The sequence below is a fragment of the Marmota flaviventris genome, chromosome 10 (assembly GCF_047511675.1).
Source record: "Marmota flaviventris isolate mMarFla1 chromosome 10, mMarFla1.hap1, whole genome shotgun sequence".
NCBI lineage: Eukaryota > Metazoa > Chordata > Mammalia > Rodentia > Sciuridae > Marmota > Marmota flaviventris.
The window spans coordinates 14043871-14061231 of record NC_092507.1 but is presented as its reverse complement, the minus strand read 5'-3'; the positions used below and the strand labels follow the sequence as shown (position 1 = coordinate 14061231).

Genomic DNA, 17361 nt, shown 5'->3' with positions numbered 1-17361 from the left:
CATGTAAGCCTCTTGGTGCAGGGCAGGCCCTCATTTCATACTGGTTCCCTCGGCTCAGGCCCTGCCAGCACCTTCTGGCCTTTGCCTGTGGGACCATCTCTCAGTCTTCTTTCCCTCCTCAGACTGCCTCCCTGGCAGCTCCCCAGCTCTGCCTAATAATAGCTCTTTATCACATTAGGAGCCGCCCAGGGCTCTCCTCCTCCGGGCAATTAGAAGTCATTAGGCTGCCTCTGTGTTCCCCTGGGAGGCTGCTGGGGCAGGTGGGTGGAGGAGGGTCCCCGCTGCAGAGCCCTGCAGACCTGGGTCTCCGCTGACTTCTGTGGACCACCCGGGGCTGAATCTCCAGGGCCCATAAGTGAGGGGGGCCAGGCGGCCTTCCCGCCTGGGGCCAGGGTTCAGCCAGCAGAAGACTGCCCCTCCCCCGCATCCCCACCAGGGCAAGACCCTTCATGTCCCATAGGAGATGCCCACTGGCCTCCAGAAGTTAGCAAAGGGCCTGGCACCACGTGGACACCCGACCCCGACAGCTGGCAGGCGCCTGGCACTGCCCGGTGGCCACAGAGGTTTGTCACCTGTTCACATGGTGGTCCCACTGCGCAGGCGAGGCCTCGGGCAGTGCCCTGGGACCCGCCAAGAAGCCTGGGCCACCTATAGTGGCCTTGTGGTGCAGGTGTCCCCATCAGTGTCATCTGAGGAGACCGAGGCCGAGAGGAAAAGGAGTCCAGAGGGGCCCAAGAGGCCGGAAGGAGTGGCTGGGTAGGCAGAAGTGGGTGGGTCCGCGTCTCGGTGGGGTGTGGGGGTGTCTTGTGAGGCAGGAAACAGGAGGAGCCCTGGGGGGTCTGGGCCCCACAGAGGCCCCCAGGAAGGCCCTCCCCAGCAGGGACCATCAGAGAGGGCTTTGCCACGGTGCTGTCCCGCGTGTATCTGGGCAGCTGCAGATCAACCAGGACAGCCAGGGAGCTGGTGGGCGCGGACGTCTTCCTCCAGCACCCGCTGGGCTGGAGCACTGAGTGACTCCCGCCCCCACGCCCCGCCTGGGTGGAATGCAGCTCAGAACGAGGCTTGGCTGAGACCTGGGCCCACCTGTAGCCAAGGAGGGCCCCAGCTGCGGGTCCTGGGACAGCTGTGCAGTAGCATTTCCACCCAGAGTCAGTTGTACAAGCAACCACAGACACGTCCCTTTCTTCCTGACCTGGCCTTTCTTCCCCACCCTTCGACCAGCCTTTCACAAGCACTAAAAAGATAGAGGTAGGCAGCTGGGTTTGTCCTTAGAGAAGCAGTTATCGTTTGTCTCCTGTGGATCTGAAGTTTCTATTGGCTGAAATTCAGACATGATGGCTGGAGCTTAAGCAGCCATTTTGGGTTCCTCAATGGATTCCCCTTCTAAGAAAACTAACGTAAGGGAACCACATTCATGGAGCATCGGCTGCCTGCCAGACTGGTGCTCTGTGACCGCCTGCCAGCCCCCCGAGGCTGGGTATCACTAACTCAAATGGAGTAATGTCTCTATAAAAACTCTTCTGAATTGTACATGGAACATAACAGTAGAAGGTCGCATGGACTCCGTTCCCGCAAAGCACCAGGCCCTCCAGCTCCTGCAGCCATCAGGGTCTTACCCCCATTTTCCAGGTGGGGAAGCTGCAGTCAGGATATGGCAGGGGCCCAAGCTCCTGGCAGAAGAGAGCAAGGCAGCCCGGGCCTCAGACGCCAAGCCTCAAAGTAAGCCCCCTCCTGTGGAAGGGCACGGCCTCCTTGGCCTCCCCCTGGACCTGAGGCCTGAGGAGCCAGGGGCGGCCCTCTCTGTGCAGAGCGTGGGCCTTAGGAACAGGCCGGGGCCAGGTCCCTGCTCCAAGGCGCCCAGCTGGATGCTCTGGGGCAACCCCGACCCTCTCTATGGCTCAGTCTCAGCCACAACTAGCAGCCAGCACCTGCCGAGGGCCTGTGTCCACTCACGTAGGTGCTAAGTTGTGTGCAGACCTACTCTGTGTCGGGCATCGTCGGTTGCCACAGCCCGGCATCGCGTGCTCCCTCCTCGGCCTCCTTTTCCCTCACAGACACATCCAAGCACAAAAACGGGGTCTTATTTTCTGAGGAAGGGGGATGGGCGCTTCTGAGTTCTCGGCCCTTGTCTAGTTGGGATTCGAGCCCTATAATGGATCCCTGATGTTGATTCTGTCCCATGAATAGGCACTTTCCGGCTGACTTGTTGGCTCCACAGTATTCAGGGGCCAGAGTCCCCTCCGTCTGGCTGCTTGCTGTGCCACCCTAGTGGTCCAGTTCATGGCCCAAAATGGATGCTCAAGCTCGGGCCATCACATCTGATTTCCAGCCAGCAGGAAAGAGGAAATGAGTCAAGAAGAGCACGGCTCCTCAGGGGCACCACATAACACCATTGCTTCCTCTCTGTCTTAGTGGGTTTATGCTGCTATTCGAGAGTTCCTGAAACTAGGTGATCCCCAATGAATGGAAATGGAGTTGGCTCTCATTTCTGGAATCTGGGAAGTCCAAGGGCATAGCATGGCACCTGGTCTGGTGGGGCCTTCTTGCTACGTCAGCCCATGGAGGAAGGCGGGAGGGAAAGGGAGAGGCACGGTTACTTTTATAACAAACCCACTTGTAAGGACCGGTCTGCAATGACGTCATCGCTCCCCTCTGTGTGTGCGCAGTGCTGGGGACAGAACCCGGGGCCCCACCGCGCTAGGCAAGTGCACTCCCACTGAGCCACAGCCCCCGAGCCCACTAGCCCTTCTCGAGGCACCTCAGGACCTAGTCACCTCCAACACTGTGGCACCAGGGCTGGGTTCCAACGCATGAACTCAGGGGGCCACGTTCAAACTCCAGTCATCTCGTTGGCCAAAAGCATCTCAGCGCTGCACCTCACTGCGCGGGCAGCTGGGGACCCTGTGTGGGTGCTGTCGGGCTGAGGCAGGAGAGGCAGGAGCACTGAGGACAGATCTCATGGTCTGCATCTGGGCTTTATTTTACCCCCTTCGAAGCTGGCCTTACTGTCCCCGTAGTACAGCTGAGACAGTGAGGGTGGGGTAGGGACTTGTCCCAAGCCCACAGCTAGGAGCAGCCGGGCCACTAGCTGCAGGCAGAGGAGACCGTCCACCTGGCTGTCCAGTCCCAGAGGATGCAGGCCGCGTAGAGAAACGTCCTCCATCTTTACTTCATAAGTTCTAGACCTCCTCTGAGCCCGGGGCCCTCCCACCCCACTCTGGATCTGGGAGACTCTGAGAAGGAGGCGTGGGACTGGTGACTGGTTGGCCAGGGACAAGGACAAGGTTCAGAGGCTTCACTGGGGGACCCAGGAGGGCTGGGCCCTGCCCACCACCACCGTGGCCCTCACTCACTGTCCTCCTGCAGGTCAGCGGCCACCTGGACTATGCCAAGCAGATGGATGTCATCCTGAAGGCCGTGGGCGTCCGCACCAAGCCAGGCTGGGGCGAGAAGGGGCTCTTGCTGGCCCCAGGCGGCCCGCCCCAGGAGGAGCCTCGGCAGGCAGCGGCAGACAAGACCAGCCGCCAGGATGGGCAGACCCAGGGTCCCGCACCCAGAGACACCGCCAGAGCGTCCGCTGACCCCAGCCAAGCCCAGGAGCCAGTGGGGCCGCATCCATCTGAAGGGGCCTCGCTTCCTGCCGCTGCAGGCCCAGCCGGGAGCCCCCCCTATGTGCAGCCATGGTGTGGACCCCAACCCACTGGGCTGCCCTGACTGTGCCCGCGAGACCCAGGGCCCCTGCCCGGGGCTGGACTGACCCCAGCGGGGGACCTGGGCCATCTCTCGGGTTTCTATATGCAGCTTTGGTTCCGCTGAGCCCCCAGGTGAGGGCTGAGGTGGGCAAATCCCTGCAGAGGCCGCTCCTGAGATGCAGGGGTCAGACTTGAAGAGGGACCAGAAGGAAGGACAGTGGGGGACAGTCCTTCCCTGGGGAGCAGAGGCTGCAAGGCCAGCCCAGCCCAGCGGGAGCCCAGGACTCCCAGGCAGCGGGGGCTGCCTGCACCCCAGGTCCCAGCTGTGGGGTCTGGCTGTCCGGGAGGTCCCGAGAGATGTGTGGGGCTGGGACTCCCAGCCACCTGCCTCCCCGGGCCCACTCACCGGCACCCACAGGGGCGCAGGTGCCCAGGGGGCAGCTCCCTCTCTCCACTCAGTACACGGACCAGCTCTGTCCCGCGCAGTCCTGCCGTTTGGGCACAGCACAACTATAGGAGCAACGGTCACGTAGCTGTGACGTTGTAAGCAGCCCCCAGAGCTGTGCCATATCATGGGCTGGAGCAGTAAATGCCGAATCAGCACATGGAGTGGCGGGAACTGGGCCCAGCGACAAGAATGGATCTCAGGGGAAGGGTCTCCTACAGCAGGAACAGGGAGGAAATTAATAAAAAATAATATGAGCGGCAACCGCGTATTATTTACCCCATACCAAGCGCTCACCGGGGTTGTTTCCACCCACCTTCACCCTGTGGAGCAGGTACTATGACCATCTTCTTTTCATACTTGAGGAAAATGAGGCTCAGAGAAGTTAGGTAACCTGCTGAAGGTCACACAGCCCATCAGTGATGGAGCCCTCATCAGTGCCAAGCTGGACGGGACAGGCTGTGCGGACAGCTTTGAGGGAGGTGGGGGAGGGCAGAAGTGAGTCACAGAATGTAGGCTCCAAGTGGCGCCGGGTGGCGCTCGGGTGCGGGCGTTTATTCATCCTGCAGACATTTACACAACTCCTGCTGATTCTAGTCCACACTGCTCACACCACATGTGGGAAGCCAGGGTCCAAAGGGCACATGATCCTGGGGTCCCAAAGCACATTAGGGGCAGAGTCAGGGCCAGAACTCTTGGGCCAGGGTCACTTCCCATTGTCCCAGCGCTTTGCAAGCCCCCAGCGTTGCCGCGACAGAATCCAGTCCACACCACAGTCACGTCCTTCAGCGAGAGTTTATTGAGAGTCCCCTCGGGCAGGCCTGGAGGCACGAGGAAGTCCCAGCAAGCACCATGGCCCCTCTGTGGCCAGCGGCCAGCGGCCCGGGCCGGCTTGAGTCTGATCAGCACCAAGGAGAGCGCCAGGCCATGCGCAGGGGACCCCTGAAAGTCTGGTTGGTGGGTCTTCGGGGCTTTAAGGAAAACCTCCGGCTGCGAAGGAGCCTCGGGCAGGTGGGCCGGGAGCCAGGAGTCCCCCACCCGGTTCCCTGACCGGAAAGCAAGGCCCCTGCCTGCAGCCCCCCACCAGGGAGAGCTCTCCTCAGCTCTGCTCTGCTGACCCTGGAGGCCCCTGGCCCTCACTGACCCCAGAGAAAGCTAGAAGGAGGTGGGACGGGGGCGGGGCTTCTCCCATCGGCTGTTCCCTTCCAGGTCCAGGGAAGCCCAAGGCCAAGGGAGACGCATGACCCAGGCTGAACAGGAAAGTGCTGTCCGCCCTTAGCGCCAGGAGGGACAGTGCGGAGGCCAGGAGGGTCCCTGAGCAACGGGGGCCCCACCCAGCACCCAGAATGGGGAGCTGGGGAACCGAGTTAGTCCCCGGGAATCTGGGCTGGGACGGAAAAGAGGGAGCGAACTGTTAAAAGAACAGAGGGGCCGGGCGGGGGGCAGCTCAGAGCAGGAGCGCTTGGCTAGCAGGTGCCCAGCTCTGGCCTCCACCCCCCGAAAAGAACTAAACGAACAAATAGCCCTTTCAGGCCAAAGCCAGGACCCCTGGGCTGGTGGACCATACGCGGACCCCTGCTGAGGCTGGAAACACAGTACGTATCATGCTCATGCTCACAATGACCCGAGGGTTGGTGTCACGACTACCCCACTTCACACATGGGAAAACCGGGGCTCTCAGAGGCCAAGCAGCCCGTGCCAGGCCCCCGAGGGAGAAGCAGAAAAGCAAAGGTTCAGGTCCAGCCAGCCTGCGCCTGGGAAGGCCAGGGGCTTTCCTGTGCCGCCACACACGTCCGGGGGACTGGCAGGTCCAAGCAGTGTCCTGCACGGCATTCTTGGGGTTAAAGATCCCCTCTGCCAGCCCCCTCCAGCCACAGGGGCCCGTGGCCAACCTGGGCCTTTTAACACACACTCTGACTCGGCAGTCTGGGGTGGGCAGAGATGGGCATTCTGAGCAGACTCCCAGAAGGCCATGAGAATGCTGACCGGACGCTGAGGAGCAAGGGATCGGGCCAAGCCAGGACCCGCGTCGACAGATGGACGCGTCCCCTCCCACCAACCTGAGAGAAGGGGCAAAGGACAGGAATTTTTCTCATCCTCCTCTGAACCAAGAAGTCCTGCTCCCGACTCCCAGAGTCCTCCAACCATCCCCCACGAACCCCGAGTCACACTCAGGAAGGGACCATCTTGCAGAGAAGGACACCCCAGGCAGCTCCTCCTTCAGGCCGGTGGCCTGGAGCTCAGGGGTTCCGTTGGCCTGAGACCTTGGGGGCCCGGCCTGTCCGACCCACCTCCCCGCCGGCCGGCTCCAAACTCGGTCAGCTCGTGGGGGTACCCAGCGGGTGCAGCCGCAGCTCCCTGTCCGCGGGATCGATGTCAAAGTTGACCATCTGGGTCCTGGCGGGCAGCGCAGGGTCCCGGGTGGCCTCGCCAGGCAGCAGTAGCTGGGCCGTGAGCTGAAGGCCCGAGGAGCCTCTGGAGCCCGAGTCCGAGTCGGAGCCCGAGTCCGGGGGCAGCGGCAGCGGCAGCACCTGCTGCAGGCTGAGGCCTGGCCGGGCGCCACTGTGAGAGGTGCGCATGGAGGGGGACGCCAGGCTGGCCCGGCGCTGCTGAGGACAGTGGGGGCACGGCAGGAGCCTGGCCAGGGCCCGCTTGAAGTCCCGCATGAAGAGTGGGTAGATGATGGGGTTCATGGTGCTGTTGCAGTACCCCAGCCACGTGAGGACATCGAAGAGGCCCGGGGAAATGCAGTCGCACACAGCCTGGGGACACAGGTGGGTCACCCTCGGCTGAGAGCAGGAACCGGCTCCCCGTACCCAGCCCAGAGGCGGCAAACACCACGGGAGGTGCCCACCCTCCCCCTCGTCCCACCCCCAGCCACGGCCTTACCTGGGCCACGTTGGCCACGAAGAAGGGCAGCCACGTTACGAAGAACATGCCCAGCAGGATGCCCAGCGTCAGGCTGGCCTTCAAGGCCTTCCTGCTGTGCTTGGTGGCCAGACGCCTGCTGTCAGCCGACTCCCCGCCTGGCCGTGGGGTCCTGGGCACCTGGCAAAGGAAGGTCACGGCAGTCAGGTGAGCAAGAGCCCAGTTTGGTTCTGCTCCTGGCCATCGACTGAACCTCAACCCCAACTGCAGGCTGAACTCTAGAGCCAGCGGCTAACTGAGTCCTCACCCTGGACCGGCCCAGCTGCGGCCCCAGACTGAGGCCTGACCCCGACTCCAAACTGCACGCTGACCATGGCGCCCAACCAAGCCTGATTTGGGCAAAATGCTAAGTACTGACCTCAGTCCTAGACCAAACCCTGACACCAACGTTTGAAACTGAGCCAGGCATGGACCTGGATGAGCCCTGACCTTGACCCTGACCCTGACCCTGACCCTGAGTTCCACAAAGGAGCTCCAGGCAGCGCAGTGGAACAGTCATCCCCCCAAGTCAACCTTCAGCACACAGAACTTTCCAGAGCCTTTCGCAGTTCAAGAATTGAATACACTTGAACAGCACTTGAAGAAAGAGGGAAAGAGTGTGTGCAGCCGCCAGGCACCGCCTTAGCGTATGGAGTCTCTTCCTATTTGGGAACAATGCGTGTGCCTGTGTGATGACTCCTGTGCTCCGTAAAACAGAAGTGTTTGTTGTAGTTTTTGGAGAACGTGTGCACAAAGCAAACGATGGCCATTGAATCTTTTATAGATTGCTAGGGATGCTAGTGACCTTGGAATCCTACAAGTCACTTATGCCAGGACCAGCGGGCATCTCCCGTCTCGACAGCGGACATCAAGAGCGGGAGAGCAGCCAGGCGCGGTGGTGCACACCTGTAATCCCAGCGGCTCAGGAGGCTGAGGCAGGAGGATCATGAGTTCAAATCCAGCCTTAGCAATGGTGAGGCCCTAAGCCACTCAGTGAGACCCTGTCTCTAAATAAAATACAAAATAGGGCTGGGGATGGGGCTCAGGGGTTGAGCACCCCTCAGTTCAATCCCTGGTACTTAAGAAAGTGGGGGGAGAAGCTGTTCCCCAGCAGCCACCAGAAGGAGGACCAGGCCAGGGGCCGTTAGAACTTCAGGAAACCAGCGGACCCGAAAGCTCAAATGGCTCTGCAGGGCTGGTCCCATAGCCCAGAAGTTCTCCTTCTTAACTTTATGAAATTTTAAGAAACTGAAGTGACTAGTTGAGGGTGTTTTCTGTCCCCCAGACATCCTAATCTCAGTGCCTCCTTTCTCTAAAGAGGGCTGGTCTAGTGGTGTGGAGATTGTGAAGGGTCTAAATTCCATTTTCTCTTAAGGGCATTTAAGTTGCCTTGACTTTTTCACGTGCATTTGGCATATTAAACACTGTTGTCCCAAAAACTTGCTTCTACTACAAATAGGCCTGGGGGGGCTCGGGGGACTTGGTTGGTTGGTTGTTTTTTTTTTGTTTGTTTTTTGTTTTTGGTGGTTGTTTTGTTTGCAGTACTCAGGACTGAAGCTAGGAATTGAACCACCGAGCTACATCCCCTGCCCTTTATATTTTTTATTTTGAGAGAGGGTCTTGATAAGTTGCTGAGGCTGGCCTCCAAATTGTGATCCTCCTGCCTCAGCCTCCCAAATCCCTGGGATTACAGGCATATGCTACCATGCCTGGCTACATGGGAAGGTTTTAAGCAACACATATTTATTTAGTTAGTTAGGGCCGAGTCAGTGGGCAAATACAGAAGCATAAGGCATTTCACTATTCTCAGTAGGGAACTCAAGTGCTATACATGAAATTTTCATGTGATTATTCTGGCAGTGCTCTATACAGAATGGGTTTGGATCAGAGGGAGCCAGCCCTACCAGGAACATGAAGTGAGAAAATTCTGAATTGTTAGACAGGAATGGAATGAATACACTTGAGAAACATCTAATTCCCCCCCCCTCCATTTATAATATGGAAATGGAAGTACCTACCTCCTGGGCCAGATAGTGCCAGGTACACAGTAGGAGCTCAATAAAAGCTATTTTCTTTTCCTTCTCTCTCTTGATTAACTTTGTCCCACCTTCATTTCTGTTTTTAATACTTATTTTTTAGTTATAGTGGACACAGTGTCTTTATTTTACTTTATGTGGTGCTGAGGATCGAACCCAGTGCCTCACACATGCTAGGCGAGCGCTCTACCTCTGAGCCACAACCCCAGCCCCCCCGATGAGTGCTCATGTCATTGAGTAGAACTTGGAAGTAAGCTGAGTGTGGTGGTTCACGCCTGTAATCCCCGCTCCTCGGGAGGCAGAAGCAGGAGGATCACAAGTTTGGGGACTCGGCAATACAGCGAGACCTTGTCACAACATGGATTAAAAGGGCTGTGGGTGTAGCTCAGTGGTAGAGCACTGGCTGAACATGGCAAAGCCCTGGATTCCATCCCCTGCACCAAAACAAAAATCTAAGTAATCTACAAAAACCTCTCCCCAGAAAATAAAAAAGCTCATCAGTTTGTACACACACACACACACACACAAAGTCCCACACTTCCAGAAGGTTCAGAGGCACTTGGAAGGCTCTAGCCTCCATCATGCATCCTCTAGAGTCCAGAAAGCTGGGGAGGGAAGCCCCCTGTGAACCATGTGCTGAGACCAACCTGGCTTTTCCTATTTAAGATTTACTCAAAGTGAGACCCACCTATCTTTCCAATTTAAGGACGTGCCAGCGTGCACAATTTACAGAATGGTCGCGTGGGCCACGGGGAGCACACTTGGGCTTTGAAACCAGGGAGTGGCCAGCGTTTCCTAAATTGCACGAGAACCTTCCTGCGACAGACAGTGGTGGGCTGGTTGTGGGGAGATGGAAAGATCAGAAAGAGGCAGGAGGGATCCAGATTCCCAGGCAACCCAGGCAGATGGGAAGGGGGCGGAGGCGGCAAAGCCAAGATGTGTCACTGCCGAGTCCCCCTACCCCTCTCTGCAGAGCTCCTTCCCCCTGCGCCCTCCCCTTTCCAGAGGCAGAGCCTTGTCCGCGGTGCTGAAACCCGGCCACAGCCTGCGCCCTGCTCTTCCCCAGGACCAGGGGTTCTCATTCTGGAATGGAGCAGAGGGGAGGCGGGGAGACAAAGCACACCATAACTCCGTCCCTCTGTATGTTTTTACAAATACGGAAACTTGGCTTTGCGGATGTCAAGGACAAATTCAGGAAAGCCCTGGATTATCTCTCCTGTCTTGGAGGGCAGCGTTGGACAGAGGCTGGCAGGGCTTGGGGGTTCTGGCACTGGGGATGAAATCTGGGGGCACTTTACCACTGAGACCTTTTCAGTTTTTATTTTGAGACAGGGTCTCACTAAGTTGCCCAGACTGACCTTAAACATGCCATCCTCCTGCCTCAGCCTCTCAAGTTGCTGGGATTTACATGCATGTGCCACAGTACCCACGCCCCAAAACACCAAGACTCCTTGGCTAGTGTACAGATATGTAAACACGGAATGAGGACCTGGAGGACATGCCCAAAAGACTGAGTGCCCCTGGGGATGGAAGGGAAGGATTTGGGGGATCTTTTACTTTATTGTTGAGTTTTTATTTGAAAGCAGGGGTGCAACTCGGTGGTAGGGCACTCATTTGGCAAGGGCCAGTCTCTGGGTTTGGTCCCCAACACTGCAAAACAATCAAATAGAGTGGACTTATGTATTCCCTTGTGCATTCCCACCTTGTACCCTCATCTGATCACAGTGTGAAGGCCACAGACATGCTCTGGAGCCCGACTTCCTGTGCTGGATTCTGGCTGTTACTACCCAGCTGAGTGTGACTCAGGCAAGTTCCTCCACCTCTCTGTGCCTGTGTCTCCTCTTCTGTAAAATGGCAATTATAAGACCATCGACCTCACAGGACTGGATTAGGGATTAAGTGAGATAATACACAAAAGTGATCAGAACAGCTCCTGGCACATAGGGTCATGTAAGTGTCAGCTGTCATTACTGCTGTTTATTGTCAGTGTCCAGCTTAGCGGGTCCTAATGGCAACACTGATCTAGTGGCATCAATAGGAAGACAGGGATTTTTTTTCAATGCTGGGGATTGAACCTGAAGCCTCACACAGTCTAGGCTACTGAGCTCAGCCCTGGGCCACAGGATAAGTTTCGTTAGTCCCAGGGGGATACGGGGTGGTGAAATGACTTCTCCAAAGTCATCCAGCTGTGATGGCAAAGACAGGACAAACACCAGGCTCCTGCCCGGCCCTGCCTACACCAGCTGCCTGGCTTGGAGCAGCCGCACACAGCCCCTGAGCCAGCCTCTCCCAGCTCGACCCCCTCCTCCCCCACACAGATATTCCTGTGATCACAGCCTCCTCCAGAGAGGAGGAGGAGGGGGAAGGACAGAGGTGGAGGGAGATGGATCACTGAGACAGCACAGGCACAGTTGGGTGAGGGAGAGTGAGCGAGGGGGTGCAGAGAAAGGAGGCTTGGGTGGGAAAGGAGGGGGAGGGTGGGAGATGCAGCGGAGGAGGCTGCAGGGAACTCCCAGTTGGCTCCCTCCTGTTACTGTGCCAGGCTGAGCACCCACACTGCCTGCCCGGGTGCTGCCCCAAGGCTGCATGGCCATGCCCTCAGCCTCCAGAATCGCCCAAGGCTGAGCACCACTCCTACCCGGGCACCCACCTCTCACACACGCACACTCACGTGCACACACATGCACACTTACATGCACACACATGCACACTCACGTGCACACACTCGCTCGCACCACCCCCTCCCCGCAGCATCTGAGCCCCACACCCCAGCCCATCCCCCGCAGCCCAGCTCTGAGCAGGGCCTCTGTCCCCGGCCCTGGGCTGCCAGGAAGGCCGCGGAAACCACTGGACCAACCAGAGGCTTCTGAAAGCCCATGGCACACACAGGCGTATGTCGGGGGGACACCGATGCTGACCAGCAAGAAGGTTCTCAACCCCGGGGGGCGGGACTTCGGAGACCTGTGCTGGGCTTGTCCCCTCTGTGGGGAAACTAGAGGCTGTGGGGGGGAGCAAAGGCAGAGTGGGCGCAGCACCGGAGGACAGGGTCCCTGAGGCGCCTTAAGGTCCTGGCACGGAAAGAGGCCCCACGTCCAGGTTGGATGCTGCTGGCCTCTGTGGCAGGCAGCCCTGGAGGAGGAAAAGGGTCACCACACAGGAGTCAGGATAGAGCAGCAGCCCAGACACAAATTCCCCAAAGCAGGCCATTTCCAGAGATGAGGATGATGGATACACAGGGCTCGCTGAGGAGGCCGGGAGGGGGTGGTGCACATCTCAGGCTCAAGGGCTGTGGGTCATTCTGCCCTGGAGGTAGGGTGCTGGCCCCAGTGCCCAGGGCATGGCCCCTGGTTTTAAGGCTCACTCTGACCTCTGTAGTTTCCCAACACACACACAGTGAGTAGATGCAGAACATTGGCTGAGAGAGGCGCCCCTTCCCTAGGCTCCACCGCCCTCCTGAGAGCGCTTCATGACCAGCGTCTGCCTCTCCAAATCTCTCTCTCTCCAGCCAAAACCCAGATTCCAAGAGGGCAGGGCCTCGCCAGTCCTGCTCACACCACATCTGCAGCCCACAGCAGCTCCTGTACACAGTAGGTACTCAATACATGCTATCAAAGAAATGAATTCACATGATAAAAAGCTTATCACTAGGCTTATTATTATGGGTGGTGGCACACACCTGTAATCCCAGCACTCAGGAGGCTGAGGCAGGAGGATCACAATGTTAAGGCCAGCCTCAGCAACTCAGTGAGACCCTGTCTCGAAATTAAAAAATAAAAAGAGCTGGGGGTGTAGCTCAGTGGTAGAGCACCCCTGTGTTCAATCAATCCACAGTACCAAAAAAAAAAAGTGATTTAGAATCTCGCCCAGAGAGAGACTAGGCATCGACGTGGGCAGCCTGGGGCCCCAGCTCCCTGGGGTGCTGTGCTCACTCCATCCCCCTGTGAACACGTGCTGAGCACCCAGGACGTGCTGGGTGCCGTGTGAGGTGCTAGAAACACACAGTAAACAAAAAGACCAGTCCCCACCCTCACAGAGCTTCATCCTCCTGGAGGAAGTAAGAAATCAACAAATAAATGGGTGAGTATAAAATATTTCAGGTTATCCTTGATGCTGCCGAGAGGCCCCAGGGAAGGTGCTGGAGGAGGGAGAATTGAACCCAGGGGTGCTTTACCTCTAAGTTACACCCCCAGTCCTTTTTATTTATTTACTTATTTTTTGAGATAGCATTTCACTAAGTTGCTGAGGTTGGCCTTAAACTTGCAATCCTCCTGCTTTAGGCTCCTGAGTTGCTGGGATTACAGGTGTGCCCCACCACATCTGGCTGCAAGTTAGTACCCTTGAAAGACAGATTAGGGAAGGAAGTGAATGGAGGCCAGAAGGAAGAAATGGGAAAACCTATGTAGGTGTGAAGGAAGAATACTCAAGACAGAGGGGACAGCAAGTGCAAAGGTCCTGAGACAGGAATGGGCTCCGTGTGTTCCAAGAATAGCAGGAGACCAGGGTAGCTCAAAGAGAAAGAACAAGTTGGCTGGTGAAAGGAGAGGAAAGCCAGATGAGGAACAGAGGGTCTGGGGACATGAGATGCAAGGTAACCAGAGCAGACAAATGACTTGAAGGGACAGGGATCACTCAGCTACTATATAAGGTTGAAAGGGAGCAAGGTCAGAATTAGGGAGTCAGTTTGGAGATGACTGCCAATAACCCGGGCATCAGTGAAGGGGCCCAGCCCTGATGAGCAGCAGGAGAGAGGAAAGACCCGCTCAGAGCCTGGACATGCTGTGAAGGTAGAGCTACTTCTAGGTGGTCAGTGGATGCCGCCTGTGACCCCCCTCTACCTAGGGCAAGGGCTGCCAACTGTCCACTTCCTTCCAGAGTTACCTTCCTTTTAACTCAGAAAGTTCCCACAGGAGAGAAACCTGCGTTCTCGCCTTTCATACTCAAGTCAAGTGACAGAAAAACCAAAGGACTTAGGAGGGGACACTGCACCCAGTTGGGAAGGCCTGATCAAGTGAGCCGTCCGCTGGCCCCAGAGAAGAAAGCAAATCTTTATAAACATAAGAGAGAGCGTGGGCCGGCCAGGGCAGCCAGCCCACCTCTGAAGAAGCCAGTCCAGTCATAGCCGCCTGTTGGGACTTAAGAATGTGGGGAGCACAGATAGGGAGACCAAGCAGGGCCACCCTGGCCTCTGAGGTGGAGGGCCGGGTCCAGCTCTGAGCCTCACTGCTGAGTGCCACAGTGCAGCTGCTCTGGGAGGCCACCAGGAGGCTGCGAGCCCTTTACTCCAGTCAGGCCCCAAGCCAAGATGACCCTGGGCAGCCCAGTGCTACCTCCCCCAGGGCCTTAGACTTAGTGACCCACGTCTTGGAGGCTCAGGCCTCATCAGCCTACACTCCACCTCTCAAGACGAACCACAGGGCTTGGGCACAATGTGAGCAGTCAGGCCACTTGTAGGGCTCGCAGAGCGTGGAGCTCAGAGTGCCTTCCCCATTCACAAGCAGTTATTGAGCATCTATTATGTGCACTGGGGACCAAAACTGAGCTAGATCCATGCAACCCCCCACAGGGCTAATATTTAAGCCAGGATGACCAAGACCACAAGTAAGCTGGGGTTTGATGGAGAACAGATGGGGCAGGGTGATGGCTCTGCAGACAGGACGGTCAAGACCATTCTGGGAACAGGTGAGCTGGAAAGGGTCAGACAGGAGCAGGCCCAGGGAAGAGCATGCCAGGCAGAGGGGACAGCAAGTGCAAAGACATTAGCACAGATTGGAGCCTGGTGCCTGCTAAGGGCTGCGTGAGGACGCCAAGGTTGCTTGGTGCAGCCTGAGAGAGAGGCAGAGGGGAGACAGGGAGGAAGGCTGCAGGACCACATCCTGAGGCCACATCCTGAGATATCTTGAGTGCAGTGGGGGTTTGAGCAGGGGAGCAACTGGTTACTTCCTTTGTAAGTTGCTCTGGCTCCTGAGCAGAGGAGGCAGCCGCTCACCTGCCCTGGAAGCAGGCAGCCAGCAGAGGCCTCCCAAGGCTCCCAGGTGAGAAGCAATGTGGCTTGGATTCGGGAGGTGCCAGTGGAGACAGCACCTATTCAGGAGGCAGAACCAACGGGCCTGGATCAAGAATGGCATGAGTGCAAGAGAGAAATTCTCCCTGAATTTCTGGCATGAGGCCACCATGGTGCCATGATGAGGAAGACAAGGGAGGAGCCGATGGGGGGAGGGTGGCCACCCTAGATTCCCTGCGCACAGTCAGCTGCCTGCCCTGCATCCCAATGACACTGTCCTGAGCTGAGAGGAAAGGTGGGCACCAGGAAGGCCCAGAGGAGGTCATCGGCAAGTCTCTACTAAGTGGTGGGCCACAAGGGCCACTCATTCCTGTCCATCCCACAAGCCCAGATCTCCGGGAGCATCCCCAGTACCTGCAGTGTCTCCAAGGCCTGGCTGGCCACGCCGGTGGTGAGCGAGGCCACCTGCACGGCCTGCCTGCGGGCAGCCAGGAGGATCCTGCAATAGGTGAAGCAGATGGCACCAGAGGGCAGAAAGAAGGTGAGGCCTGACGCCACGAGGACGAAGGGCAGACTGGGCAGCAGTTGGCACTGGCCCAGAGCAGGTGCCCGCACGTGGCCCAGCTCGTGCCAGCCCAGCAGCAGAGGCAGGAAGGAGGCGAGCGCAGCCAGGCTCCAGGCGCCCAGGACCAGCGCCAGGGCGCGCGGGGGCGTCATGCGCAGCTTGTAGCGCAGCGGCGACAGGATGAGCAGGTAGCGGTCCAGGCTGATGAGGCAGAGGTTAAGGATGGAGGCGCTGCAGCACATCACGTCGAAAGCCGCCCAGAGCAGGCAGAGGTCACGCGCCAGCACCCAGCGTCCATACAGCGCGTTCAGCATGGCCGGTGGCATCACCACCAGCCCCACCATCAGGTCCGACGTGAAGAGCGACACCAGGAAGAAGTTGGACGTGTTGCGCAGCGCTGGCTGCGTGCAGATGAGCGCGATGAGCAGCGAGTTGGCCGCCGCCGTCAGCGCTATGACCACACACAGCACGGCCGCCACCCAGCCGCTGCCCCCGGGGGCCGCCGGAGGTCCGGGGCCCCAGGCCGGGGTGCTGTTGTTGGCAGGGCCTGGGTCTGGGACCATGGAGGCTGGGGATGCGTACAGGGACGTGATAGGATGGGCGGGGAGACGGTGAGCAGCCTGGAGGAGCCGAGGTTGTTGTCCGCGAGAAGAGCAACACCGTCCCCAGGCGGGTAGGCGACAAGAGAGGGTCGGGGCGCTAAGGGGCAGCGACCAGAAGTGGAGGCACAGGGGTTATATCTCCCGCGCCCCGGGATGCGGCAGGGACCCCTCGAGGCCACGGGCAGTAAGTTTGGGGAGGGGCACCTGATGAGCGAGTCCCCCTGAAGGGAGCCGCGGAAAGTTAGGCGGAGGTCGGCTGGGCTCCCCCGAGTGGGACAGTCCCCTGAGGGGGCGGGCCTAGGGTCTAGGGCGGGGGCACCGGGAAGGCGGGACCCCAGGCCGAGGGCGCTGTCCGGCGGCGCAGGCTGCCCTGCGAGGGTGGGCGTGTTGGAACGCTAGATCGAAGCCGTCGCTCTTGGGGTCGCGGTTTGGTGGCCCAGGCACTGTTGCAAAGCCCAGCGGGGAAGGCAGGTCTCTCTCCCGCCGGCGCAGAGGCAGCCCTGCGGCACGCGGGAGGCCCCGGGCCGTGCCGGGCAGGCCCCGCGGGCGGCAGAGGGCAGCGCCGCGCTCCGCCCCTGCCCGCCCGCGCTCCGTACCTGGGGCGCTCGGCTGCCGGCGACTGCCGCAGGCCCGCCGGGCTGGAGGAGACGCGGCCGTGCGCCGGGGACTCGGGAGCACGGGAGGCGCGGCGAGGAGCCGGGGCTGCTTCGGGAGCGCGCGGTCCCGGGGCCGCCGAGCGTGCGCCCCGCCCCGCGGTGGGCGGGGAGACGGGCCCCAGCCTCGCCGCAGAGGGTCCCCGTACCCCAGGCGGTGGAGGCACGCTCCGAGCGCCCCAGCCGCACCGAGTCGCCTCCAGGGAGATGGCAGTCCCCGCACCCCCGCACCCCCCTCCCCAGCCCACACGTGGTGATGGCGCAGGCGGAACTCAAAGAAGAAGTGGCTGTGACCTGCCGGTACCCAGGGATCCCTCCACAGTAAGCTCTGGTCCCTCCCGGCGAGGGTCGCCGCGCTTTCGAGGGGAACCAGCTGCGGAATACTGGGCAAGTCTCTTTATCACCCCTCTGGGCCTCGATTGCTGAACCTATAAAATGGGCTAATAATTCCCGGCATCTT

At 59.0% G+C, this 17361-nt stretch overlaps 2 protein-coding genes across 2 annotated transcripts in view; one reads left to right on the top strand and one right to left on the bottom strand.

The window, feature by feature from the left end:
• The window catches only part of Tmco4 (transmembrane and coiled-coil domains 4), a 78930-nt gene extending 74534 nt beyond the window's left edge, over positions 1-4396 (top strand). The window contains 2 exon segments of the mRNA XM_027951872.2: positions 3367-3657; positions 3659-4396. Of these exon segments, the coding sequence (XP_027807673.2) occupies positions 3367-3657; positions 3659-3757 (390 nt within the window). The 3' untranslated portion in view covers positions 3758-4396.
• A 2059-nt stretch (positions 4397-6455) lies between these two features.
• On the bottom strand, positions 6456-16209 carry Htr6 (5-hydroxytryptamine receptor 6). The gene is made up of 3 exons (XM_027951842.2): positions 15496-16209; positions 7027-7185; positions 6456-6899 (listed from the first exon to the last, which is right to left on the bottom strand). The coding sequence occupies exons 1-3, from the start codon at positions 16207-16209 to the stop codon at positions 6456-6458; spliced, it is 1317 nt and encodes a 438-aa protein (XP_027807643.2).
• Between the last annotated feature and the right edge of the window lie 1152 nt (positions 16210-17361).

Coding starts and splice junctions, on each gene's coding strand:
- Htr6 (XM_027951842.2), bottom strand. CDS start 16,209: ATGGTCCCAGACCCAGGCCCTGCCAACAACAGCACCCCGGCCTGGGGC. Junction 7,186..15,495: donor AGGCCTTGGAGACACTGCAG/GTACTGGGGATG, acceptor TTCCTTTGCCAG/GTGCCCAGGACCCCACGGCC. Junction 6,900..7,026: donor TCGTGGCCAACGTGGCCCAG/GTAAGGCCGTGG, acceptor CTGTGTCCCCAG/GCTGTGTGCGACTGCATTTC.